The sequence below is a fragment of the Sinocyclocheilus rhinocerous genome, unplaced genomic scaffold (assembly GCF_001515625.1).
Source record: "Sinocyclocheilus rhinocerous isolate Xijiao unplaced genomic scaffold, SAMN03320098_v1.1 scaffold258, whole genome shotgun sequence".
NCBI lineage: Eukaryota > Metazoa > Chordata > Actinopteri > Cypriniformes > Cyprinidae > Sinocyclocheilus > Sinocyclocheilus rhinocerous.
In genome coordinates, this window is record NW_015634010.1 from 950,081 (window position 1) to 978,079 (window position 27,999).

A 27,999-nucleotide genomic window follows, 5' to 3' on the forward strand; every position below is an offset into this window, starting at 1 on the left:
AATGTTTGTTTGTTTGCTCAAAAATACTGGATAACTGAATTATTATAAAGCCTTAAATACTCAGACAGACAGACAGACAGTCAGTTAGAAAGACAGACAGATAGATGATAGACAGACAGACAGATAGACAGATAGATAGATACCATATTTACAAACAATATGAATGATCCAATGATCCAAACAAATGCAATGATGTTATTGTCTGTCTGTGTAACGCGCGGCTGCATTTGTCATGACAATGTCACGCTCCCGTTTCAGTGTCTGGATAGACATGTGGTGTGTAAAAGCACACAGATGAAACTCCAGATGGCGAGGACAGACCTGTGCAGCGTAATGCAGGGAAGAACAGCCTGGGTGTGTGGACAGGTTCCCAAAAGGCTGGATGTGCAGCTTCCTCAAGACGGGTGAGGACTGTCCCACACATATAAGTGCACATTACCTTTGATCAGCAGATTATTTTAGGGCAATGACTTTACCCTCTTAATAATAACGTCAGCCCCCAAAGGTTTACTCACTTTGCAATGGGGCAGTGCCTGGAATGATGGGCAACAATTTAGGAACACTGGTGCTGTGTTGCAGAACATGAGATCACCTTGAGGCGCCACTGGGGAAAAAAATGAGGATCCAGTTCAATATTACATTAACAAATTAACTCTGAAAACTGCATTATGAATAGAATGTGTCATGCTTTTTGTAAATAACCTTTACCATAACCAGTTAGAAATGTCTAGTGTGATGAGAACAGAAAAAGTATGAGAAAAGTAGCTAAATTTGGACGCTAAATAACAGTTACTGCATTTCAAAATGATTTCACTGTACACGTACAATTTGCAGTTGGAATGAGGGTAGTTGACTCACCACGGAATAAATTTGTTTTAGTTTACCTAATCTCAAATCCAAACAGCGAAGCATGGAACGACATGCAGTGAAGATGAAACGCACTTTGTGCTGAAAAGATGAAGACGACTCATCTTTTGCGCCATCTTGTGTAAAAACACAATATTGCTGCAACAGTCAAAGCGTTATTAAGCGTGACCAGGAGATGGCAATATTGAACCTTTAATACAAGCTTATTTCTTACAAAAACAACAAAACTCTATTGGACTACTGTATCAAGCCGTTGAGTACACTTTTAATGGTTGCTTGTTATTTCTTCAACCTATTTTCTTTGGGGACATTTTCTATTAACCGTGTTCCGCTTAGAGCAGATCGTCTTTGGAGCTGATTGTTTTCTATCTCTCGTGAGTCGTGCGTCGTCTCCATAGTTACGTCCTGTACGTCCATAGTTACGTCCTGCATGCATACACTGCCTGAGAGCTCGTGAACATGGTGAGTCAAGTTTTAATGTTTTAATTAAAGAAAAATGTTAGTGAAAGTACCAAAATATCTGCATAAATATGCAATAAATCTTTCGTTAAATGACTTCTGGCTTCATATTTAATGAAACATAAGCAGCAAAAGCGAAAGTCCCGAGCCAAAATGTTATGTTTAACTATCCTGGCATTTGTTAGCAATGTTTGTCTGATTTATTATTTACTTTTTTTTCTGTAACGTTAAAGTTTTCCCCGTAATTAGTTTATTTTTATGTCTCCTTTAACAGCCACCAAAGGATGGAAAGGTATGTTTTTTGAGGGGAGTAAATATGTTTGTAAACAGCTTTCAATTTAAAATTACCTTTAATTGTATTCGAATTATTAATATTTGTAGGTCAGCTTTGAACTTAAAAATAAAATCCCAAATTTTTCAGTAAAATAAAGTTTTAAAGAACATCTCTTCATTTTTCCACACACACAACTATTAAAGGGGTCATATGATGCGATTTCAAGTTTTCCTTTCTCTTTGGAGTGTTACAAGCTGATTGTGCATACATAAGATCCCTGAAGTTGCAAAGACTAAAGTCTCAAAACCAAAGAGATATTCTTTATCAAAGTTAAGACTCTGCCACGCCCCCCTAAAACGGCTCATTCTAACACGCCCCCACATATCTACCCCACTATGTGGAAATATTTGCATAATGCACCCAAATGTGCAGCGGGGCATAGAGGACTTACAATAATGTACAGTAGTTGAAAAATAATGTGTTTTTTGAACATTAAAGCATGTCAACATATTCTGTTACACCAAATACACCAAATAATGATCTTTAAAAAAGCATCATATGACCCCTTTAAATTTTGTAGAATATTTGTATAATAGCTTCAAACTTTAAATCAAGCTTTAAAAGACATTAAAAGTAAAATTATAATAATAATCTGCTCAGTTTTCGCAATATAAATAATTTGCATTTTGCATCCAGTCTGCAAAAAAGAAAGAGGGAAACATCAGCAAGGCTGAGAGGGAGAGACTGCAAAGAGAGGTAGATGAACAAAGACTGAGAGAGGAAGGTGCATCTGCAATACTAATTCAACTAATTTTAAATGAGTTTTTACATTGATAATAAACCTATATACTGTGTTTCTGTCCTGTAGAAGAAGCTTGTGTCATTGCTGAGCGTGAGGAGAATGAGTGGCTGGAGAGGGAGCGAATAGAACAAGACAAACAAGAGCTACTCGAATTAAAGGTCTGATGAACTTCCATTTGAACATTCTCAATTGTGTTGCCGACATTTCCCTGCAGTGCTTAGTGCATATGCCACTGATGTCAATGTCCACAGGACAGAGAGCGCAGAGAGGACGAGCTGAATGAACTGCGGCACATTCTATATGAGAATCACTCTGCAGTCACTACGTGGGAATCTGAATGCAGGGACAAAGCTAAGGTACAAGACTGGTGTAGCTCTATTCAGACGTCTCAGGTGCAATAAAAGATCAATCGGTCTTTGGTCTTTATAGTGGGAGCGTTACATGCGTTGCGACGGCAGTCCAGATCCATCGGTGCAACCAGAAATCAACTCCTTCATCAGTTTGTGGAGAGAAAACTCAGAAACCCCGATTCAGCGGGTTTTGGAGAACTGTGCTCTGGCTCTTAAGGTAAGACCAACACTCTGGATCTGTTGTTGTTGGTTTATTCAAGTCAGTTATTGATGACTGAGATGATCCCGCTAAGTCAAGGATCACTATTATTGCTGCTCATGATACTTTTAGTATTAAACATTGGCACATAACTCTATTTGAGGTCCATAAGTGGTACCTCAAATCATGTTCATTATTAAGGATCCGACTTTTATCTCTATGATAATTTTTATCTTTATATGATAAAATGTCACTGAATTAAGGCTATTTTCACCATGAACTGATAAGTATAACTTCAACATTTTAGTAATCATTCTAAATTTAGGTACATGTAATGACACAGAGGAACAATATTGTTGGAAACACTTTCAGAATTTTTTTTTCCAGCTGATGAGCTATAAAATCATCGACAGCCAATTAGAATCCACTGACTTTAAGCTTGAGCATTTAAAGCAGCAGGCGACAAAACTGCAGTACATGCCTATGTTAAAAAGAAAGTTATCGGCCACTCATATGGACGCCAATATAGTTCTCGTTCTTGGTGTGAATGGACCTTAACTATTTCTCATGGACAGTTGACAAACGAACTGGACTTTCTCTTGAGCAAGAGTCCCAATCCTTGTGTTGCTCAGCAGTATCGAGAAACACTCCTGTGTCTACAGAGTCTCATCCACATCAAACTCAACCAGGCCACTGAGGAGCTTCTGAAGGTAAGAGCTATACTAAGATGTTCCTATGAAGCTCACTTCTATTTCAAGACATATCAGATGTGTGACTTTTGCTCTCCATCCAGTCCGCAAATTCTCATTCTGACATTGAGACCGGCAACATGCAGACTGTAGTCCAGGATGAAAATATCACTCTTTGTCTGTGGGCGAACCTCAACAAAAACCCAAGGTTTGTGTGTCTCCATGGTGAATTTTAGGCCCTATTGTGGAATAAAGGAAAAACTTGACAATCCATGTTTCCAGGTTTAAAGGTTTCCGGTTTGAGGAGGTGGGTCTGGGCTTTGAGTTGCCAAAGCCACTTGCTGTGCATGACATTGCTGTTCGGATCCTTCACACACAATACGATCACCTGTCCCACCACAGCGAGCGAGAACAGGTCCAGAGAAGGAGATCCATGATGGAAGCCATTCTCACTCCACCAACTGAGAGCGCTGAGGATAGAAAGATGGAGGGAGAGGGGGTTGAGGGAGAAAGCTCAAAGCCAGTGGAGGAAGACAGTCGTTCGGTCAGATCAGAGAGCAGAAAGAGGGTGAGTGAGGCTTTGATCATGTGTATGTACTTATTTTCTAGTGGCTTCTGTTGCTGTTAATATCAGTGTGTGTCCATGTGTCAGAGTGCTGTAAGTGTGATCTCAGCTAAAGAGGGGAGGAAGAGCTCTTCAGTCAAGCTGTTAGAGGAAGGAGAAAGTCAGATGGAGGAAATCACAAAAGCATTAGAAGCTGGTTTGGACTTTTCATATTTCACTTCCTGATTTTCCTAATTTCTTTATTCTTTGTCCTTATATTAAACAAAATTAGATGAGGTTGAAATCTTCATCACATAAAAATAATAGGGATGCACCGAAATTTCAAAATTTCGGCTGCCGAAAATTATTGCACAAAAATGGCATATTTTTGGCTGTTTTTCTCTTTCGGCCAAAACCCAAAAATGCCATTTTCGGCTGACAAAATGTCAGTGCATCCCTAAAAATAATATATTGATATTTAATATTAATATATTTTCTGTCCAATTTTAATGTTTTACTATCAGTACAACTGTGATTATTTTATTGGCTTGTATTTTTTAAATTCAGTATCATTAAAACTATTGACTTAAATTAAAAAAGTCTTACAAAATTATTTTATATTATTTAATAGCATAAAAAATTATTAAAAAGCATTTTCGGTTTGTGTTTTTGGCCAAGTGCATCCAGAATTTTCGGTTTCGGCCCAGAATTTTCATTTCGGTGCATCCCTAAAAAAAGAACAATGTTTTAGTTAACTATTATATGTATAATACTACCAGTGATTTAAATAATTATAAAATGGATTGTTCCATCTCTTAAATCTACTGTGAAGCTCATATATATAACAGGCAAAATATGCACATTCGTTGAATTATAATAATAATAATAATTAAGTCCAGTGTGTTTAATATTATCAGATATCCCAATTATTTGGCAGAACAATTATTTATTGTGGTTATTATTATTATTACTTTTAATTAACCCTGGTATTTTAATCTGCTGCCACGATTTTATAGAATCAGTAAAGCACTGAAGGATGTCACAGCACTTCACATTATGCTCCTGAACTATGGTAAATTTACTTTAACATACAGCCTCTCTTGGCTTATTGCTTTAATAAGTCTTTCAATTCTTATTGGATGAGCCGCGTTCAAAACCAATATTTTAACCCCCCCCAAAAAATTAAGCTGAAAATGATTTTGATGTTAGGCTGATAACCAATAAATCACTGATATTAAAATTCTATACTACTATTAATGTACAACTTAAATTTCAGTTAGTTGCCAAGGCAACATTTCCATTTTATTTATTAATTTTTATTTATTTATTTATTTTCCTAAGCTTTCCATCGAATATTTATATTGTCAGCTTTATTTTAATTAATGAAAACGAGTTTTAATAGTTTTGGGTAATAATAGCAACACTGCTCAATTTTTATTAAATAAAAAATAGAATAAATATAAAGTGATATATTGTGCATCACTAGTAATACCACTGTAATGGCTAGGTTCTTGTAACTTATTACTTTATTAAATTGTCTCTAGATCAAAATGGTTCCAACTCACCAGCTGAACCTGTGATTGACAGTGCTGACGTACATATAGTGGATCTGCAGCAGTTCACACCCCTTGGCGGAGTCTTCTACTTTGATGTTTTCCATCTTCTGCCCCAGTCTCTCATAGTGAAGGGCTGGGAAATGAGAGAGGTACATCATTGGATGTAATCTGGGACAGTCTGAAAGAGACCATAGAGAATAATGTGCGTTAATTGTCATTTACTGTTGTGCTTCATCATAGCTGTTAGAAACCGGTCTCCAGGTCTTCCCCTATCCCACAGAGCAGACTCGCGTTCAGAGCTCTACCTCAGTGAGGCTGGATGAACACAGTAGCACTGTTGTCTCATTGCCTGTAGGGGTTACTGTAGCTCTGCCTGACTCAATATTGTTTCTGGAGGATCCACATGTGGCACATTGGGATCCTATCGGTGAACAATTGACACCACACATATGTAGCATCAGATTTTGTCTTGAATAAACAGTCTCTGCTCCCTGTTATATTCACATCTTAGTATTTTACCTCTTGCCTGTTATTGGACATCGTTTTCTGCAGGTCAGCACTGGCGGGCAGACTGCATTTCTGAGGCATCCTATGACGCAGAGACCCACAGCATCTCCTTTAAGATGAACACATTCTCTGCCTTCACATTATTGCAGGAGTCATATGCTAACATGCCTTTCCAGTCATGGGCGCTGAGGCCTCTCGGCCAAGACTCAACTTCGTTCACAATCACTGGAGCTCTTATTGAAGTCAGCATCACTGTCAAGGCAAGAGAGGCCCTGTACAAAAATACACATATTTGACAAATAAGTGTGAAAAGATATCAACTTTAAAACAGAAATGTAGAACTTTTCTGTATTCATGTTGTTTGATATAAGGGTTTTGAAAACTAATATATACATATATATACACACACACACTGTATATATATATATATATATATATATATATATATATATATACACACACAATTTTTTTAAACATTACAAATATCATGAATTACTTAATGATTATCAGAAATTTTGCAGCATATGACATTTTACAACCTAGCTTTGCCTTGCCAAAAAGGGGACAAATTACCTGATATTTTGTCCTTACATTTAAAATTATTGACCTTGATAGACAGCCTGAAGGGGTCCTCTCTCTGAAATTTCCTGTTACATTTTTTTCCTGCCCGTTTATGCATGTTCATTGCACCATACGACTTTGATTTGGAGGTCAAACACTTCAAATATTAGCAGTGAAAAAGTTAACATCGCTGAATAGATGCGCTCAAGTTATTGCATGTTTGAATTGCATTTTTAATATATTTTTGAATAAATTAATTAATGGATCCAAAAACGGCATCCAGTCATTGAGCCATTTCATTTATCTAAGACCAACAGTATGCCATCAATTCAAACCCCGGCCGTTTTCGATACATACCGAAGGCTACAAAAATGGTTTTCTCCCTGTGTGCATCAACAGTACTGATTGATAGCTTTTTGTTTCTCAGGGTAAGCAATGTATGCTGCACATGGAGGAAACAGAGAACCTAGATCATCTTCTAGGGAAGTGGATGAGCCCCTCAGAACTGCAGAAGGCCATGCAGAGAGCTGGAATCAATATATTTGTGAATGAGTATTCAGACAAGTACGTCAGCATCAACCCAAAGGTAACCAAGGGGCTGAATTGCCTTACACTCTTAAAAACATTTTCTGTATTGGCATTGATGGTTCCTTGAAGAACATTTAATATGAAGTAGAGTAAAAGGTCTATTGCACAAAGGGGTCTTCAAAAGGTTCTTTAGATTATAAAAATGCTCCTAACACTAAGCAAAAAATGGTTCTTCTATGGCATTGATGTGGAACCCTTCTTTTGGAAGAGTTTAGAGTTCTTTCACTAATTCCTTTTTAAATGGACCAGTCATAGAAACCCATGACGTAACAACTTAGAGCTTACCTAAATATATTTTTATCCATGTGTTTTTCCATTTCTAGGACCCATTAATAGAGCACACAGTGTATGAACAAATGGCTCTAATGTCCTCAGCCGTGGCTTTTTCCTGGAGCCGCTGAAACACACAATGCGGACAAGAGCACCTTGTTCTTCAGGTACGTCATACACTCTTGACAGACTGACTGAAGCACTATTAAACTACTGTACAGATGTTCTTTATAAGCAGGCAGTACCTTTGACCTTTAATATTTTGACTCCGTAGGCATGTGAACAGTTGGAGGCGGGGCCTGTGGCTGAGGAGGCATGGTCTCTTTACCTGCTGGGTGCTCAGAGGAACCAGCATCTGAAGATGAAGGAGCATGACGACAGCTTCTCTCCTGAGCTGACCGAGGGCAGCGAGATCCACTCCACCTTTCTGCACATGCTCAGACAGAACATGAGCACCAAGGGCCAAGCCAGAGTCCGTCAGTCTCATGATCTCTACACAGACACAGTACAGAAGCTTCTGTGTGCAACACGTGTCCTCACATATTCCTGAGAAAAGAAAGCATACACATCCAGAAAGACTACACGCATACACACTAATATCTAAAACATCTGATACCGGTTTTGAATAATCATTGCAACATCTTGATATGCTGAGAACACCCTGTAAACTTCTTTATAGGCAGGTGGACTCAAATGATACTCTTGAATGATTATTTATAACATAAGCAATAAATATACAGTATATATACACAGTAGATAGATAGATACCACCACATAGGAAATGAGAGCATGTGCACTAAATCTTTCATTGAGAAATTGTTCCTAAATGCAGAATATTACAGAAACTCGCAGGTGTATCTGATTCTAAAAAAACTTTTAAAAACAATCTTCATTTAATCATAAATTCTATTAATAATATATTATTTTGGGGGCTGAAATATGACCCAGACATGTTTGGTAAGATTATCCTCGATTTATAGATTGTTATACTCATGTTGAATTAGATGCCATTTGGAAATAATTCATTTACTTCATTTTATACCACCAACTTTGGATAAACTAAAATAAGAACACACCCAAACGAGTATTAAACACACAAACTGACTGAAGCTTTAAGATCAATTTAGCTTGGTTTGCACAGTAAATAATGAGATTAGTTGGATCAGTTTCTTTTATTGTGCAAAGTTTCTCTCCCCCCTCTTTGGAACATACAAAAGTAAATTAACTTTTTACAATGAACACCAAACCAACAGCTTTATGAGGATTAAAAACCATGTGTTTGTAATAATTAATAATATTGAAAAAACTCTACTGCATAAAACTGTAAAATAATAAGTTAACAAAAAGAAAAAATATATTTAAAAATATTTCATCGTACTTTTTCAAACTGCCCATAAAAATACACTGATCAATTTCAAAATGTTTAAAAAGGCAGCCTTTTCGGGCAACTGATATATAATATTTGACATTCACATTGTTGCAGTCTGCTCATCTCACTCCTATCCAAATATCCACCTTGTGACTTGCTGGCACTGACGGTCTCATAAAAGTGCTTATTACATACATGGCCAACACTACGGTTTGCGTACACAGCATCCAAGCAGTCTGCATTTTTCAGCACATCTCTCTCGAGACGCCCACTTTTCTTTTTACCTTCGGTAAGAAATGGTCACAAAGTGTTCTTTTAGAAAGACAGGCGGCAGTGTTGCATTACAGTTCTTGTAGCCGGAGTTTTTTCTGAATGTCAGGACCAGCCACTGCAGCCTTGCCGAACCCCCTGGTGTCACACAGGGGGCTGGCCGTTGTGCCTCAGCCCAGTATAGGGCCACAGAAGCTGCTGGATGGTCATCCAGGAGTCTCCGGTGCCCACAGGTGCTGCATCTACTGCAGGCTGTAACATCAGGCTGGCCAACAAGAGCCAGTAGAACAGCTAGAACTACAAGCAAGGCCACCCAAATCCAGATACCCCTGGTGCCTCTGGACACTGCAGGCCTCCCCTCCATCAGACTGGGTGGAGCGTGATCTGTTGGGCTGGGGCTGGGACTGGGATGGAGAGTGAAAGAAACATTTAAAGAGGAAAGTAAAACAGCATACCATCTTTTCTTATGCTAAATCAGGAAGGAGCAAGTAAAATGTTCATGTCATTGTAATGAGCACTTTATATATCCTTAGCCCAGAAACATACTCTGTCCAAGTAGGTAAACGCAACAGTGTGGTTTCATCGTACATATTTAGCATGAAATCAAGTTTACATAGCTAGAAGCACTGGCATACACATACTTGTGTAGAGTATGTTCTGGGCCCTATTTTCATTAGAAAACAGCAGGTCATTAAAAAAAAACAAATGATAAAAAAACAAATCAGTCTGAATAGGTGAGACAGCTGAGGCGACCTGAAGAGAAAACATTGAACATTCAGAGCAATGTGAAAGATGACAGCTGTTGCTGAAAGCAATGTTTGACAAAGTACATGATAAACGAGACAAACAAGAATGTTTCGATGTTTCAAGACAAACAGGAGTTCTGTAATAGACTGATATACATTGGTCAGACAGAGTAGTTGGCCAATACTTGACCATTTTGAGGTCTGCCAATAACAGAAGCAGCCATTCTGCCAATTTAATTGCCTTTAATTTTTTTAATTATATACACACACACCACCATTCAAAAGCTTGGAGTCTGTAAGATTTTTTGTTTGTTTTTGAAAGAATTATGCTCTCCAAGGCTACATGTATTTGATTAAAAAATACTGTAAATACAGTATTATTATACAATATTATTACAACTTAAAATAACAATTTTCTATTTTAATACATTTTAAAATGTAATTTATTCCTGTGATGGCAAAGCTGGATTTTCAGTTTTCGGTGTTACAAAATCCTCTAGAAACCATTCTAATATGCTGATTTGATGCTCATCAAACATTTCTTATTATTATCAATATAAAAAACTGCTTAATATTTTTGTGGAAACCTTGAAAAAAATTTTCTGTATTCTTTAAATAAAAATTTTAAATAACATTCTAAATGTTTAACTGTCATTTTTGTTTAACTTGACTCCAAACTTTTGAACATATATCTCCACATATCTCCATCCTGCTCTCTATTTATCAGTCTACCACTTATCCTGTTTAAGAAAATACCAGAGAGAACATCAGCACAGCACACAACTCTGGGATCAGAGTACATTGCCAAATGCCCACAACTGTCCACCAATGTGGGGGGAAAACAGATTTAAGAACTTTTGTCTTCTCTCTGAAACCACAGATGGGCTGCTTAGCTCATTTGCTGTAAACCGAAGCAGAAGACATGCAGTGTGTCAGCACTGGTTTCATTTTTCCGCTGAAGAGAAAGCAAAGCTGATGAACTTTGTGGGTGTCCATAATTAAAGTTAGATTTTCTTAGCTTAGCTGCAGGAGCAAAAGGCAGTGACATTTTTGACAGAAAACCTTCGATTTGTTGTAGATAATGCCTGAATGCTGTAGCAGAGAATAATGGAGGCGGGAGGTACACTAACGTCGTCTTATTTGGCATTATGAAGGAGGTGATTTTGATGCCTAGTTCTGTTATGCTAGTCCTTCTTTCCTCTGGTTCCTCTTTCCGCTCCTTCTCTGAGTGAGAGTCTGTGTCATATCCATACCTGTGCAAAGTTCACAGTGCACTGAGTGTCCACCATCTTGGCTCAAAGCCTTTACTGTGGCTCTGCATGACATGACCTTTTGATGGCACATGAGCTTTATGGTTTTGACATGAAATCAGTGCGAAAGACGAAAGGTGTACAACAGATCTTCACACGTGACCTTACCTATTCATCAGAGTGGGCTCATCTATGTCGGCCCAAGTACCAGAGCTAATGAAGCGCTTTAGTGGTGGCCTCTTGGCTGCCATGTTCCTGTAAAGTGGTCGACACACAACCATGACATCCTTTCTCTCGTGCAAAGATGTGCACACAGTATTATAAAACCAACTGGCATACGACTCCAATAAAGCATGGCGCTAACAACGCCAAAGTCATGGGTTCCATTTCCAGAGATCCTACTGATAGGTGTACAATTTGAAATTGTTTGAATAAAAGTATCAGCCTAATGAATAAATCTTGTTCTGGTAAGTTTTGGGTCACACTAACCCATTTTTTGGTGGACTAATACTGACAGGCAGGGCTCCGGTCGTGTTTTATGGACCATGCAATCTCAAAACGGCATCAGAACACTTACCATGGTGATCGGCGGGAGAGTCTCTCTACCTCAGTTTCTGCCATGTCTTTGGGCTGTGAATTAGAAAGCACAGTTTATTCAGATTTTTCACTTCTTTTCTACCAAAAGCATCTCTGTAAGAAGAAACTGGACTCCTCACCATGTCAAAATGGGTCTGTCCTCCACTGCTGCGGGGAATGGTAGCTATACTGATGCGTCGGCTAGTGGTCTAAGGACAGAACACATAAAAATCAGTAAAAATGTACTCGGCAAGCTGAATTCACGATCTTGAAGTGTTGTGTTTTGTGCCTTAACTCACTTTGAAAATGTTTGCGGTTGACTGCTTCTTGTTTCTCAAATCATCTGCAATCACAAAAGAAAACCCATGTGGATAGACAAAAGAGAGACTGGTATGTAGCGTCTGGACCACTCAAACACACAATATATATTTTGTTTTTATATTTAACAAATACTCTGTAACCCCCCTCAGTTAACAAGCCATATGAGGACCCATGAACCCTTCCCCCCCGAAATGCGTAACACCCCAGGAAGCCGAACAGGCTCCTGGTTGCATGGCAACCAACGCTGATATCACTGGGTTTATTGGCCAAAAGAATGCAAAGCAGGGAAAATCCCTGCATGTCCCAGGGCAAGAGGCAGAGTAGAAATGGACTTTTCTACTAATTAATTCATAGGAAAACCTTTCTTTGAATGAACACACATCATCCTTCAGGTCATTGGGTATATTATTGTCATACCACTTTTTTTTTTTTTTTTACAAGTTTACCAAGAATAATATTAACTTACCCCTCTCAGTGTGGGACCCAAAAGACCTCTCATTCGGCGTGAGGTTCTCCCTGAGCTCCAACAGCTCTGCGTGCTCTTTGGTGTACATCCTCCTCAAGTTCTCCACATGTTGAATCATCACCTCCACCGTTTTACCCACTCTGGTCTCCTACACATGCAAGGAAATTGAGATGCAAACAAGCAGGCATCTTTGTTAACTTTGGCTTTAGAGGGCTATTTTAGCACTCTGAAGGGCCTGAGTAAACACACAAACCTGATGAATGGCCCCGAGCATCTCTGAACGGCTGGACACTCTGGTCATGGATTGGATGAGGACTTCCAGGTTCTTCTGCAGACGATGGATCATCTCCATGGACTGGTTATCTTCCTCACACCGTGGAATCAGGGCCTATATAACCAAACAGTGTTATGTTCAAGCTACTTGTTCAAACAGGAATTCAGGTCAAATTTGGGAAGAAATTTTCAGTAAGAATTTTCTGAAATATAAATATAAAAAAAACATTGTCCAGAGCAAAGTACTACTTGCTTGCATTGACAATACATGATCATGTATTTTTTTATTTTATACCAGCAACAAGTGCACAAAATGACACAGACCTGCAGCAGACCTTTACAACTGTTCACTTCCTTCCGGACATTCTCCTCAGCCAGATCTCGTGAACGCTCCTCCAGGTGTAGCCTCTTCTCCAGGGTGAACACGTCACATTTGAATCCCAGAGAGAGCCGGTGGAACTCCGCCTGGCAGGAAGAGCACATGGTAAACACTCTAGAAACATCACTGACAAAACATATTTCAGAATTTTTTGTAATTTCCTAATTATTATGAAAACGTAGGTGTTCAGATTTTGTGTGGATTTATTTATGAGCTACCAGTGTAACTTAAGATACAAACACCAGCCATTTCATATGAAGACAATCAACCATTATTATTATTATTATTATACGTGTAGCAGTCTGCATATTCTTCTGCAATTTTTCTAAGGTATTTTATTTTTTAGTATAACTAATATATATATATATGGTGACCGTGACTTCACCAAGTACAACATGTTCCTGGATCAACATCCTTGTTGATCCTGGAACAACATTCCAATTAACCAATCAGAATTGAGGGATAACTTTTCAGGAAATGTCTATTTTAGGCTTACAATCAGGGTTAGGTGCTTCTACACACTTGTTAATCAGGTATCATTTCACACTGATTTTAGGAATAAATTATGGGTAGGGTTAGGTTTAGTCTATATTTTTGGACAGTAATGTTGATCCAGGATCAACAAAAGATGTTGATCCAGGAACATGTCTTACTTGGCAAAATCACGGCGACCATATACATACATATATATATACAGTGGGTACGGAAAGTATTCAGACCCCCTTAAATTTTTCACTCTTTGTTATATTGCAGCCATTTGCTAAAATCATTTAAGTTAATTTTTTTTCCTCATTAATGTACACACAGCACCCCATATTGACAGAAAAACACAGAATTGTTGACATTTTTGCAGATTTATTAAAAAAGAAAAACTGAAATATCAAATGGTCCTATAAACATACATACACTATGTTGAAATGGGACTGAATGAAGAAAAAAAAAACACCTCACCTCTATCTCTTTGTCACTTGGTGACAGGCTGCAGATGAAATGCACATTTCAGATGTCAAGTGAGTCATGTGAAGACATGCTTGAATCAGATTAAAATTTATGGATATAAATTCAGTACACAAAGCATTATAACCTGTTCTTGTCATCTTTGGTGGAATCGCTGGCATTTTCAGAGATGACAGATGTGTCACCTGAGGGAGGTAGAGGAGACTGACATTGATGGGAAACAAGCAGAAATAGATGAGAAAGAGGCAGACAGGGAGAGAGAGAGAGATCATTTATCTACCTTCTTTTTCTGTGGCCACTGAAGGCTCGCCATCCTCCTGAGCTTTTTGCTTCTCAATGGCTTCCATACTGCTCATTTCCTGTAAGAGGACCATTTAATTTTAAATGTACAACCCAGGCATGTCAAGTTCAGCATATAGTTCACACTGGGCATCAGACGGCATGTTACGTTTATTAACACCACAATCACGTGTAATTAAAATGAAAATACTTGGCAAAGCAGGTAGGACCAGATTCTCCAGGCTTTTGTTGTATTTTGCTTAGTTCATTGATTCTAGTGAGAATGGCTCTTACCTTCTTGAGCTTGTTCCTCAGAGTCAGAGGGTCCTTCTTGGAGCCTTGCACAGCAGAGATTGTTGGAAGATTACCCTCACTGACTGTGGGGTCAAAGGTCATGTCCTTCGCTTTTTCAGAAGGATCCTTCAATGAGTCAGCTGAGGCTGCTGAGTTTGAATCAGATGTGACCACTGTCCTTTTGCTGTCTGATTTGTCTTTGTCTAAAAAGAAAAATAAAGAAAGAAGAGACACTTAAATAGCAGCTCTGATCCAAAACCTAGTGAGCAAACAAGGTGAGTGTAATGTTAATGTAGACTTTCATAATTCACACTATCAATTTCAAAACCATAGCAAAAGCCAAATTGCTATTGAACATATTTAAAAAGCAAAACATGAATATAAATATTAACAAATTAAATTAGAATGGCATGCAGCCTTCAAGTATTTGTCAATTATGAACACATCGCTTTAAGTTTTCTTATGTAAATATTCAAGTAATCAGTCAGTAATGAAAACAAATAAATTAATAACAGTTCCTGATTTTCTCTTTTTCTTGTCAATAATGTTCACAGATTAATTTTAACATAAAAATAGACATTGGCAAATCTGTGTTTCCATTAATCAACTTCATTTTGACCAAGAAGTGTATTCAATTGCTGCAAAAGCAGTCGTCAGAAGCAGTACATTTGACATCCCTATTTCAAAGGTCAACAGGTAACATCCACAGGTGTATTTCCTCCTACCTGGTGAGTTCACGCCAGTTGATATCACCTCCGCCGCCTCTAGCATGGCCTCCTCTTCCTCTGCTACTGGCAGCAAGAGACTCCTAAACAAATAATTAACAATAAATGTACAGCAACTCTTTAAGATACACACAATTACAACACTAACATACTCAGTCCAGCAGCTCCTGTGTAATAAATATATTCAAATAATCAGTTGCACAAACAGGAAAAATACTCACTTGTCCGATTTTGCAGACACTTTAGAAAGCTGTCCCTCACTCAGTCTCTATAGGTGACAACAGAATGGCATTATGACCCAGTGACACACTCTGAACAGCAACGCATATACATTTGTGTAAACTACCATCATATGCAAATAAACATTACACACGGCACACGCATGCATTTCCATACCTGTCCCATGACATGGCAGATGAAATATAACAGCTACACTGCTTTACAGAGAGAGAGAAGTGCTAGATACTTACATAATGTGTGTGAGAGCTCTACAGCTGGCAGAGAGAGAGAAGATGGTAAAGACAGGAAGAGAGAGAGAGGGAGTGACAGAAAGAGAGGGGGAGGGCTGGAGGGGGAGAGTACTTGTACTGGCAGAGTTCATTGAAGTGGGAGTGAAAAAGTGCTATACTTATTCCAAACATACTGATGAAAAACCACACACACAGCCTGAGCAACATATTTTATCATCAAGTTCAAAAAACACAAGGAATATAACAATTAAACAACCAACTAATAACACCAAAAAACGGTTGCAGGTCTGTTCCGATTGAGTCACAGTCACCAGGGAAGAAACAAATGCATGATTAGTTGGTTAGTTGCACTTAGCAAAGTTAGGATAGCAAAATAAATAGGCTTATGAAAAGCTTCCCATATTTTCTGTTGACATCAAAGGCTAAGAGCCCAATCTGTCATTTGGTAGAAGCTAGCCAAATTAGGCAGATCGCAACATTTATTGCACTTGACGTCCAATACTAAATATGGGTTATAAAGCAAAACCGGTTTAAGAAACCAGTTAAGGGTTGTTAAGATTTTTCATGTTTTTGAAACAAGTCTCTTTTAACGCTCACCAAGGCTGTATTTATTTGATCAAAAATAAAGCAAAAACAGCAATATCATGAAATATCACAATTTAATTTTTTTTTCTATTTGAACATTTTAAAATGTATTTATTCATGTGATGGCACAGCTGACTTTTCAGCAGCCATTACTCCAGTCTTCAGTGTTACATAATCCTTCAGAAATCATTTTAATATGCTGATTTGGTGTTCAGAACACATTTCCTATTATTATTATCAATGTTGAAAACAGTTGTGCTTCTCAATATTTAATATTAAAGGGGTCATATGATGCGATTTCAATTTTTCCTTTCTCTTTGGATGAATAAAAAGTTTAAATGAACAGCATTCATTTGAAATAGAAATCTTATATAAAATTATATATACATTTACTGTCACTTTTACTCAATTGAATGCATCCTTGCTGAATAAAAGAATTATTATTATTATTTATTTTTTAATATAAGCATCATACTGACCCCAAAATTTTGAATGGCAGTGTAAACTAGCTTTTATGCATTTAGGCTAGACCCGAATATGAAGCATTTCTTTAAAACCAATACATGTTATAGGACAGTTGAATTATCCCCTACCTACACTGATGTCTAGTAATATGCTGCATGCTGTATTAATAGAGGTTTAACACTGCCCACTCCCTATGAACTGGAGTGCAGAGAAGCCCTCAGATGAAGTGCGGTTTATTTTGGTTGCACTCCAAGTTCACCTAAATATCTCCCATCTTATCATTATAAGTTAACAACGTTCATGACAGAGTCAACAATTGGGCAATTAGCACACTGCATATGTCAGAATAATGCTTAGCTTTGCAGATTAATAAAATAGTTAATATCTGATCCTGGACAAACAAACGGGCAAATTCAACTTACGAAACCAGGTTGTCAGATGCTTGTATTAACTTGAAAAGCAGCTCACACAAAGCAATTCTAAACAACACCGAAAGCCCTGGCACATCACATCGATAAGAGGGTAGGCACGTCCTCTCACGAGCAGTCATTCTTGCTTACCGCCATCCAGAACTCCCTCAATTGGCCAACTGCAGGCTCCCCTTTACGGCACAACAGAAAAGGTAGCTACTCTCTCACTACACAGGACCACCAAACAGGAAGTTTTTTTTACAAAGGAACATGACAAGAGAGAAAGGCAAAACTAGAAAGAAACAGAAACACAAAAGGGGAAGAAGAAGAAATGGCAAGCGGCGCTACAAACGCAACAAGCTTCCCCTTGGTTTCCTCTTCTTCCTCAAACTGACCTGCGAGTCACTCATGTCGGCTGTGGCGGCCGCACGCTCTCCCTCAGATCCTCTGTTTGTGGCAATGGGCTGCTGGGTCCTGACCCGGGAAGAAAGATAAAGTTTGTCACTATATTGTCGGTTTGTTTTTCCGATCTTTCAGGATGCAGCTGCTCTCAGTAAGTGCAATGATGGTTTGTGTGATCCAGCAGAGCATGGATGGGGCGTCTGTCCGAGCCTGGTCACACAGGTGCATGGTAACATGCAAAGCGAGGCTCTGTCAGTAGTAATAACTCCTTAATATGTCTACACAAAACAGCCCAACACAGGAAGAGACGACACACATTTGACTAGCAAATGTGATCTTTGGGTGTGTGGTAGGCATTTTGAATGAAAGCAGACCATAATTTATTTTTGGTGAATCATTAACTAGCACTTTATATCAGTGAGCCAGAGAAAATCCACAAGCAAATGCTGAAAGATGGAAATTGTACCTTCCTGTATTAGAATCACCAACTTCAGGCTGGCCCGATGAGGGAGATACCATCTCGGAGGTCACAAGGGAGGAAGGTTCAGTAGATGAAATAAGGTCTTTGACTGAGGTCACCTGTTCATGGGGCGTCTCGGAGCTCACAGATGTATCATCTGGAGAGTGAATGGGTAAATGTAAGGGTAAGACACACAAAAAAAGATTAAATAAATTTACATTGAATTAAAAATAGTCATAACAGGAACATTAAAACTTTAATTATGTGTTATTAAAATCATTTAATATTCAAATGACAAATGAAATGTATTTTCGTCTAGTACTGTATGTTGCTAAAATGATAGAGAACATTAAGCAGAGAAGGACCGTGAGAGGAAGAGCTTTTACCAGCACACTGACTGTGGGTGTGAGGCAGAGGAGCAGCCTGCTCGTGGGCGTCCTCAGGCCCAGTGCACTCTGGGAGTCTGTCTTCCTCCTGCAGTGGCCAGGAAAAGATTCAGAAGGCCAACATAAAATGAACCTCTACTCTGCCAGAGAAAACCCAAAAGACGACATATTGGCTACTTTTGAATGATGACTGGGTGCAAATCCACACTTCAGACATTTGCAATGCAAATTGTGGAAAGTTCATTCAGGTGTGATGTGCAATACCCTCTCAATGTGTGTTTGCGTGTGTACACTGGTTCTAAGGGTCATCCAATTTCCCACTAGCATTCAGGAAGTAGCATTCTCTAGTAAAACTATGAACCCGGCGGCAGCGAGTCACATGGATCCACCGACCATGCCAAACATTAAACTTCAATGGAAACAAAAATAAACAATGTGGTTTAGCATGCCTAACACATGACAAGGTCACTAAAAAATGTTTTTGTATTTCATGGTCAGCCACTCTGAAAGCTTGTATTTAAAAAGTATGAAACGCCTTGAACTTCACTATATCAATGAGCATAAAACAGTTGCTTTTGTGTCACTGCATCATTAGGGTGGCCCTTATTGGGGGGTAAATATTATTTATTGGAAACCTCTCACCCCCTCATTTGTTTCTCCACTAGAAGTATGTAATGTATGCAAAATACCATCCAGATAATTTGTCATTTAGGGTATGCGTATCTTTTTATCAACAGGTACTTCAAGATCTGATTGGTAATATTACAAAAGTTTTGTTCACTGATAAACTTTTGACTGTTTTTGATATCAGGTGATTCTCTAACCATTAGGCCACAACTGCCCCTTTGTTTTTCCACTAGAAGTAGGGCAGTTGTGGCCTTATAGTTAGAGAGTCAGACTTGTAACCCGAAGAACCACGACTGAGGCCCTTGAGCAAGGCACCAAACCCCCAGCTGCTCCCCGGGCGCTGGAGCAAATGGCCACCCACTGTTCCGGGTGTGTGTGTGTTCACTACTCACTGCTGTGTGTGTGCACTTGGTATGGGTTACCATACTTGGCAACATGTCATGAAAATAGCAGAACACTCACAACTTCTTTATTCTTGATCTCCGTCAGGACTTCCTAAATGAAGATACTGGTTCTTGGGCAAACAGTGCAAATGCAAGAAAGAGGTGTTGCGCTTATCCAAGAGTACAACGGACTCCTCTCAAAGACTGAAGAACAAACGCAGTTCATTATGCAGATTGTCAGAGAGCACCAAAGTCTGTTTCTAGGTCCCCGCATGAGTACTGTGGTTGAAGGACTTTTCGGATCATCATAAATATCTGGATCAGATCTCAGTTTTGTTCCAAGTTCACTTTCTTCACCAGTACAGTAATTTCACTTTTTAACATTCTGCTTCTACAGCTGCAAGAACTTTCAGCTGAAGGCTATGTCGGATTGTCATCACGATCTAGAGCAGATCGCTATTTTTCAAAGTTTTCATCAGCAGCATTGTAATTTAACTTGTTTTTTTTTTTTTATATTTTATTTTTGGCTTTTTATGCCTTTATTACGATAGGACAGTAAGTGGACAGGAAACGAAGTGGGAGAGAGAGATGGGGACGGGATCGGGAAAGGTCCGTGAGCCGGGACTCGAACTCGGGGCGGCTGAATCTCAATGGTGCTACATGTTGGTCTAACAACACTGTTCTATGTTCTGGTTTTTAACCTAATTCACAGTTTACTAATGGTCTTGTATAATTATTAATTACATGCTGTTATAGTCATTAAGACATCATTTCAATTTTGTTGCTCACACCCCAAACCTCCAATCTCAGCAAAATTTGGTTTGTTTCCATTTCCCATGAAGGGGAATTGACTGGGCGGGTGAGAGCAGAAGATTTCAAAAGTCCAAAAATAAGGGCCACCCTATGCATCATAAGACAGACCACAAGAATGATAACATTTACACAACTATTAATTGATTTGTTTGATGATAGTTTGTAGAGAGGTTTTATGGGAAATGAAGATGAGAGAAACTGAAATATACCTTCAGAGATGTAAAAGGCCTCTGCGTTCCTCTCTCACCCACAAACAGAGTTTCTGAAAAAGAGAGAAAAAAGGTCATGAAATGGCATTCATAACCCATTTTATTTACATGACATATTTCCTAGCAGAGCAGCATATTTAATGAGCACAAGAAAGGGATTCACCTATAAGGTTTAACTAATATTAAAATTCTATACTCTTTTGTGAAAAAAAATTAAAAAAAATAAAATTTAAAATCAATTGTTTTCAATGTGAAATGTAGGCATCACAATGTTAAAATGTACAGTACAAACAACTGCTATTCATTTAGAGATTTTAAATTAAAAATCAGCCAATAACCAATATGGTACCAATACACTGTGCATCCCATAAACATGTGTTAACTGTAAATCTAAAACAAAAGCCTAAATATCTTAGCCTAGGGGTTGTTAACCAAACATTTCAGAAGCAAAAATAATTGTTACATTTTCAGGAAAGATTACAAAGTACATAAACATTTTTCAACACAATAGCAACTGGATTAGAAATATTTATAATACAAAACGGTGCTATTAAAAAAGTTTTAGAGATATAAAAATCAGCCCATTTAAACTTTACATTTTTTAATGCTTTAATGTCATGTCCAGGTGTTATGGTCACATAATGGGGCTTATAAAGTGACAAGCCTCTGTTGTTATTCAGCAGTCATGTGGTCAAGGATGGGGGACAGAGGATAAAGGTTTACTTTACATACTGACCAAAGATGGCAGAACAATGGTAGAAGGACAGCCAAAAAAGGTCTGGAGCTAGAGTGACCCTGCTTTTCCAGCTTGTGTTTAAGCTTCAGGGATGGCTTCCTGCCCTGTGCCACTAAAGGGTAAGGAAGGATTATATGGCCCGAGGAATCTGACACAGACCGGTTGTCCACTAGGTGTGACCATGTACACCAGACAACTTCATCTCAAATCACACACCCCCATTAGACCTGAATCAAGATTTATTCACATCCAAAAAGGTTTTTCTTTAGAGAGGAAAAACACATCATTTGAGTATAAAACCTTCTCCATCTTGCAATTTCAGACACTAACTTTGAAACCTCTTCAGAATCTTGTTTGCAATCTAAACTTCACCTTCTCCCTCAGCCCTTTCCGTTATCTTCTCCTTGCCCTCCACAGTCTCTGTGTGTTCCACCTCCCCCTCTTCCTCCTGTTTCAGGGCCTGTAGTTCTTCTTCATCACAACAGAGCTCCTGAAGCATCTCCTGGTCAGGCCCGAGCTCTTGTAAAGGTGGAGACTCAGACAACACATATTCCTCATCCCATTCAAGAGAGGGGCCATCCAGCTCTTCCACAACCTGAAGGTACACAATCACACCAGTCACATGTCAACAACACAGGTCAACAAACACTATATTAAAAGTATATGGGCCTCCCCAGCTTACTCCTAGTTCTTCAAAAGGTTTCTTCTTCATTAACTTGAACATTTTGGCACGCTTTTGGAGATTTTGGAACACTATGCATAGCAATATATACAAATAAACTGAATTGGAAAATAATAAAAGTGAATCAAACTAAGACATGAACCAAGTTCTGAACATAAGAACATTGTGGGGTAATAGGTCAACGGCGTCTAATCTCTTGAGATGAAGTCAAGTTTCAAACTGGCTCACAAACCACACTTGCCTCCTACACACACAGCGCTCAGCATCTTGTAATGAGACTGTAAAAGTATCCATCTGTGATCTGCAGAAGCTCGCAAAAATCTTTATTTCTGTTTTGCCCAGGGCTGAATCTAAATCTGTCATGAGTTTTAAAGCCCACATATGCTGAAGCATGTGCAGGCAGTGAAAGCAAGTGTTTAGTGAGGTTCAATACCTGCTGTAGGTGATCCGGTGTTTGGCTGCTGGCCTCTCTGTTGTCCAGCGGAGCCTTTAGTCGGTCAAGTTCCTCTTGCAACTGCTCCTTCTGATTCTCCTGCTCTTGTACCCTAAAAATTCACACAAAACCCACTGAATTCACAAAACTCCAAAAAGACAATTTCTCTTTGACTAAACCTTTTGTGCAAACTCACTAGATTGCAACTTCTGCAAAAAGTGAATGAAAATCAATTCACTGATTAACCCCCCCCCCCCATTCTGGTTATTGAAAAGCATTACACATGAGACCACGCCCCTGCAATGTTGATAAAAATTTGAAATACATCAAGAATCGGATCATGACTTCTTCAATCAAAACCTATTAGTGAGGTACCTAAAGATTCTCTTGTTACACAGAAAACACATTCTAACAAACATAACCCCCATACATCCTCAGCAGATGTCTGAACTGTTCACAAATGCTACAAAAGCAAAAGAAGGATATACCCAATCCGCAGGCCCAAGCAATGTCCCATTGCTCCTTCACCCCAATCTTAGAGCACCACTGGACAGTGCAACTCCTTAACTTCCCTGGCTTCTCTCAACAGCCTTTGCCTTTTATCCAAAGTACACTGACTAACGTAGCCTTGAAAACCGTGTAATGTCAGATTAGCGCCACCTCTTCAGTGAACCAAAAACAGCTTGAGGGGGTCAAACGGAACAGCCCCTTGACAAAAGCTTCTAGAGACATTCACACAGACATGGACTAAATTGGTAAGGCCTTGCCCCATAATCCTTCCACTGCTTTGAAAAGGGTGATGTTTCAAAATGAATATACTCTGGTTAAAAAAAAAAAACTATTTCCACTTATCTCTTCATTAAAATGATTACAGTTTGCAATCTCAAGATTTCCATAGTCTCTGTTAACTGCATGGCCATGTTGGTGTACCACCGATATCTACTACCAAGATCAAACTCTAAATTAAGTTACTATGTCTAAATGTAACTTATGGAATACCACAAGTATCTGAAAAAACGAATATATGACAGAAATAATCATGAAAACACAAGGTTTCATCCCAGCGGCACAAGACCCTGCTGGCAGATACCAGAAGAATCTATCTTCATTGAGAGGCATACAAAAATCTGATGAAATACATTTGTTTTGCTAGCAACACACAAAATTGGAAATATTTCATTATAATAAAGTAGCTGTTTTGCCAGTGACTGTTTTTGGAGGCATTAGAAAGTGTCTGCTGCCATTCACATCACAGAATTAGTCTGATGGCATTTACTACAACTAAGGTGATAAAAGTCTTAAGTTTTATGGTCACATTAGCAAAGTTTTGGTGAAATTGTGTTGGTGAAAGGGCCATAAGCTATTGTCAAGTAGTGTAGCGATGTATGAAGCACCTTTCTGTTAGTCACTGCCACGAATTTTCGAGACCAAACAGAACCATTTTCGAAATCTCACGTGAAATTCCTGTATACGTATATTCCTGTTGAAGTGGATTTCGCCCGTGAAAATTCATAACACAATGGTAAATATGACTGGAAAATGGAGAATAAATGTATTCCAAAAAAACTCCCCATAAAAAGATAGCTAATAAAAACATCTCTGCTACCAACTCAGTCCACTCACTTGACAGACAGCTGCAAGATCTCAGTACGAGAACGTCGCATGTTGCTAGCCATCTTTAGAAGCTCCCTCTCCAAAGAGTCTGTGTACTGGTCCAACTGCTCCAGACTGCGGGTCCAGTCACTCCTCCTCTGCTCGAGATGCACCTCCAGGCCCTGCAGGAGTTCACAAAATCAACAATGAGGTTTAATGACTAAATACATCACACAGTGCACCAGTCAGTCATTAATACCAGCTAAATCTTACTGAATGCGGTAATAAGATCAAAAAGTTTAATCAAAGATCATCTTAAGGAGAGTCACAGAGTTCCTCTGACCTGACACACTGCCCCTGTGCATCGTAGGAATTAGCCTAAATATTGGCCTGTATAGTCGACCATCGGGGAAGACCACACATACTGATGCGGTCCAGTGAATACACACAATAAGAGTGACCATGTCCAGCCAGGTAGTTATGCAATGTGGTAGATAAAAGTTCAGACAAGGGGAGAGGAGTTCTTGTATAATTTTAACTGCCCATGTGTATCTCCACATAATGTTATCAGGATTAGTTAATTACATATGTGCCAAAATTTGCATAACTGTTTTGATGGATACTTTCCAATTTGACTTAGTTGAAGAAATCCCCTTACCTGTATCTTGAGGTCAGTGTTGACCTCCTTAGTTTCAATGTGCTCTGTAAGGCCTCTGAATGCTGTGAGACAGGTCATGCAGTCTTCCTTAAACTCCCTTTTCTGGAACAATTCATGATTGACACACTGTGAACACTCCAAAACACCAGCATCATACTAAACCAGCATTCAGGTGTCTAAGGATGGAAAGCTGGCAAAATTAATATCAGACTAACTGAAGGTTGCTTAAAAATTGTGAGTGTGATGGCTGGTTAGTTGATTACCAGTCTGCTGATCAGAGTTTTATACTCTAGAGACAGCTGCTCTGGAGTCGGGCCTTGGAGGAGCAGAAGAACTTCACGATCTAGAGTCACATCCAGAGAAGATGCAAAACAAACAGAGGAGGACAGATGCTCCAAACCCTAAAAATACACAGACATGCATAATGTATAATAATGTATAAGCAATATAAAATTAATTTCTATCAATATTTTATAACATTACAACATAATATAACATTTAAAATATTTTAAATATAAATATATTTTAGAAATATATACATTTTTATATTTTGTATTTATTTATACTTATTTATTGAATAAATAAATAAATATCTATCATCTCTAGGGTTTACAGAGAATGGTCAGAAAAAGAGAAAATATCCAGTGAGCAGCAGTTCTGTGGGCGAAAATGTCTTTTTGATGCCAGAGGTTAGAGGAAAATGGAAAGACTGGTTAGAGCTGGTAGATATGCAACAGCAACTCAAACAACCACTTGTTACAACCAAGGTATGCAGAAGATCATCTCTGAAAGCACAACACGTCGAACCTTGAAGCAGATGGGTTGTAGCGGCAGAAGACTGCACTGGGTGCCACTCCAGTCAGCAAAGATCTGAAAACTGAGGCTACAATTTGCACAAGCTCACCAAAATTAAGACACAATAGATTGGATGAGTCTCGATTTCTGACATTCAGATGGTAAGGTCAGAATTTGGCATAAACAACATAAAAGCATGGATCCATCCTGCTATGTATCAACAGTTCAGGTTGCTGGTGGTGTAATGGTGTGGGAGATATATTCTTGGCACAATTTGTGCCCTTCAGTACCAATTGAGCATTGTTTAAAGGGGTCATATGATGCTATTTTAAAGATCATTATTTTGTGTATTTGGTGTAACAGAATACAGCCTGCCTGAGTATTGTTGCTGACCATGTCCATGGCTTTATGACCACAGTGTACCTATCTTGTGATGACTATATGGACCAAAATCTCTGAGGAATGTTTCTAGCACCTTGTTGAATCTATGCCATGAAGAATTAAGGCAGTTTAGAAGGCAAAAGATGGTCTAACCCAGTACTGGCAAGGTATACCTAATAAAGTGGCCAGTGAGTATATATAAACAATATTGTTTTTTAGTATGTAGTTATCACCAGCTACAATAATGGAAACACCCACAGCAAAAAAAAAAAAAATGCACATGTAGTCAGACTCATTGTAATGCCTAAAGTTTGGTATAAAGCACAGAGAGGGTGTGGATTACTGAGTGCACTCTATGGCAGTGAAGTGGGAGAGAGTGGGCGGACAGAAAACAGCACATAAGTGCTGGTGGGAGTGGAGAGAAAGAGACACTCCAAATCATGGACGGGACAAAGACATACACAGGAATTGCAAACACAAAACACACTGCAAACCTCCAGGGGATTCTGTGCCAGTGCCAACTCTGTCTGAAGAGAGCCTGAACTCATCTGATTTAGTCTGTAGGCCACAGAAAGAGAGAGACCTGGTCTGCAAACACATACATACACAGTTAGAAGAACATGTGAAGCAATTTCTGATGTTTGTGCAAGTATCATGCTTGCCATTAATAAGATTAATTAATCAGCTAATATTTTCACTGCGATGTGTTAAGTGCATTACAGAGCTCTTACATTGTCATATCAGGCTGCATCATCTGCATTTGACTCTCCAGTTTGTTCTTGTCCGCTCTCAACAGCTGAAGCAAGCACAACATGGATCCAAAATTAACTCAGTAATCCCAAATTAACACACGGACAATAATTCAACACTCTGGAGTAAATTATTTTACTTATTCCATGGTTATCACATGTACACTTGCTTATCTATAATAATTTTTTAGATTTTAGTCCCTAAAACATTTGCATGTAGAACTACTTTCTTACACCACTGATTAAGCATTCTGAGTGAGTAAAGCAGTGTCTGCTTTGCCTCTCAACCAAATACATGATTTGTCACATTATTATACACTTCTATGGTATTTTCTCATGGACAGTCACCACATTTCTGAGTTTCCAATGAAATCATATATATAGACTACTGTGCAAAAGTTTGGGGGTCATAAGAATTTTTTAATGTTTTAGAAAAAAACGACCATTCAGAAATCATTCTAATATACCAATTTCACTAACCAAGTTCACTACATCCATTTGTATGCCTTGTAAACTTAAACATCTGGTTTTCTGTGTTGGATTTTAAATTGCTGTTGCAAATTTTGCTTATTTGACACACAAATAGTGTCATCTAGCTGGTCAGCAGAGTGCAAAAATATCTTGGTAGTCTTGGAAGCATCAGCTACAAACAAATTAGTAATGTTCTATGAAAAATATAAATATCTCTAGAAAATATAAAAATATACTGGTATAAAAATAAAAAATTGATTATCCTTCTGTGAAATCATAGATACTGGTCTGTTGAGTTCATTTGTAGTAGGCTGTATGGCTCTTTGAAGATCTGTTTATGTGAAACTTTAACAAATTGGGCAGACATGGCAATATGATATCTAAATAAAATGTGGTCACCCTGGAACTATTTAAAGGGGTCATATGATGCGATTTCAAGTTTTCCTTTCTCTTTGGAGTGTTACAAGCTGTTCGTGAATAGATAAGATCCCTAAAGTTGCAAAGACTAAAGTCTCAAACCCAAAGAGATATTCTTTATAAAAGTTAAAGAGCAGGTCATATGGGTTTTCGAAAAATATTTTGCAGTTTGTAAGGTAGCTATCCTTCAATGTAAACAGTCTGCAAAGTTGTTAATCAAAAGAGTGCATGATAAAGATATTGTCTCTCAAAAGAAAGAGTCGACTCAGAATCGCCTTACTTAACGAGTCTGTCTTCGAATCT

At 38.5% G+C, this 27,999-nt stretch overlaps 2 protein-coding genes across 2 annotated transcripts in view; one reads left to right on the top strand and one right to left on the bottom strand.

Moving 5' to 3' along the window:
• The first annotated feature begins 306 nt into the window (after positions 1-306).
• dnai7 (dynein axonemal intermediate chain 7) lies at positions 307-8,431 on the top strand. Its single transcript, XM_016558766.1, is given in 16 exon segments — positions 307-330; positions 1,601-1,618; positions 2,297-2,384; positions 2,469-2,560; positions 2,654-2,758; positions 2,832-2,969; positions 3,527-3,661; positions 3,745-3,848; positions 3,923-4,208; positions 4,293-4,401; positions 5,729-5,889; positions 5,981-6,167; positions 6,293-6,507; positions 7,236-7,394; positions 7,720-7,833; positions 7,941-8,431. Coding segments are annotated over 16 exon segments (2,211 nt in total). The 3' UTR covers positions 8,217-8,431.
• Positions 8,432-9,366: 935 nt separating this feature from the next.
• The window catches only part of lrmp (lymphoid-restricted membrane protein), a 31,126-nt gene continuing 12,493 nt past the window's right edge, over positions 9,367-27,999 (bottom strand). Inside the window, 26 exon segments of the mRNA XM_016558738.1 lie at positions 9,367-9,581; positions 9,583-9,709; positions 11,470-11,556; positions 11,879-11,931; positions 12,018-12,086; positions 12,177-12,220; positions 12,665-12,812; positions 12,918-13,052; positions 13,262-13,402; positions 14,268-14,295; positions 14,401-14,458; positions 14,554-14,632; positions 14,847-15,049; positions 15,572-15,654; positions 15,793-15,839; positions 17,897-17,975; positions 18,370-18,520; positions 18,750-18,837; positions 20,782-20,834; positions 21,890-22,112; positions 22,633-22,744; positions 24,256-24,407; positions 24,884-24,985; positions 25,147-25,284; positions 26,554-26,647; positions 26,791-26,855. Coding sequence (XP_016414224.1) covers positions 9,450-9,581; positions 9,583-9,709; positions 11,470-11,556; positions 11,879-11,931; positions 12,018-12,086; positions 12,177-12,220; positions 12,665-12,812; positions 12,918-13,052; positions 13,262-13,402; positions 14,268-14,295; positions 14,401-14,458; positions 14,554-14,632; positions 14,847-15,049; positions 15,572-15,654; positions 15,793-15,839; positions 17,897-17,975; positions 18,370-18,520; positions 18,750-18,837; positions 20,782-20,834; positions 21,890-22,112; positions 22,633-22,744; positions 24,256-24,407; positions 24,884-24,985; positions 25,147-25,284; positions 26,554-26,647; positions 26,791-26,855 — 2,691 coding nt within the window. The 3' untranslated portion in view covers positions 9,367-9,449.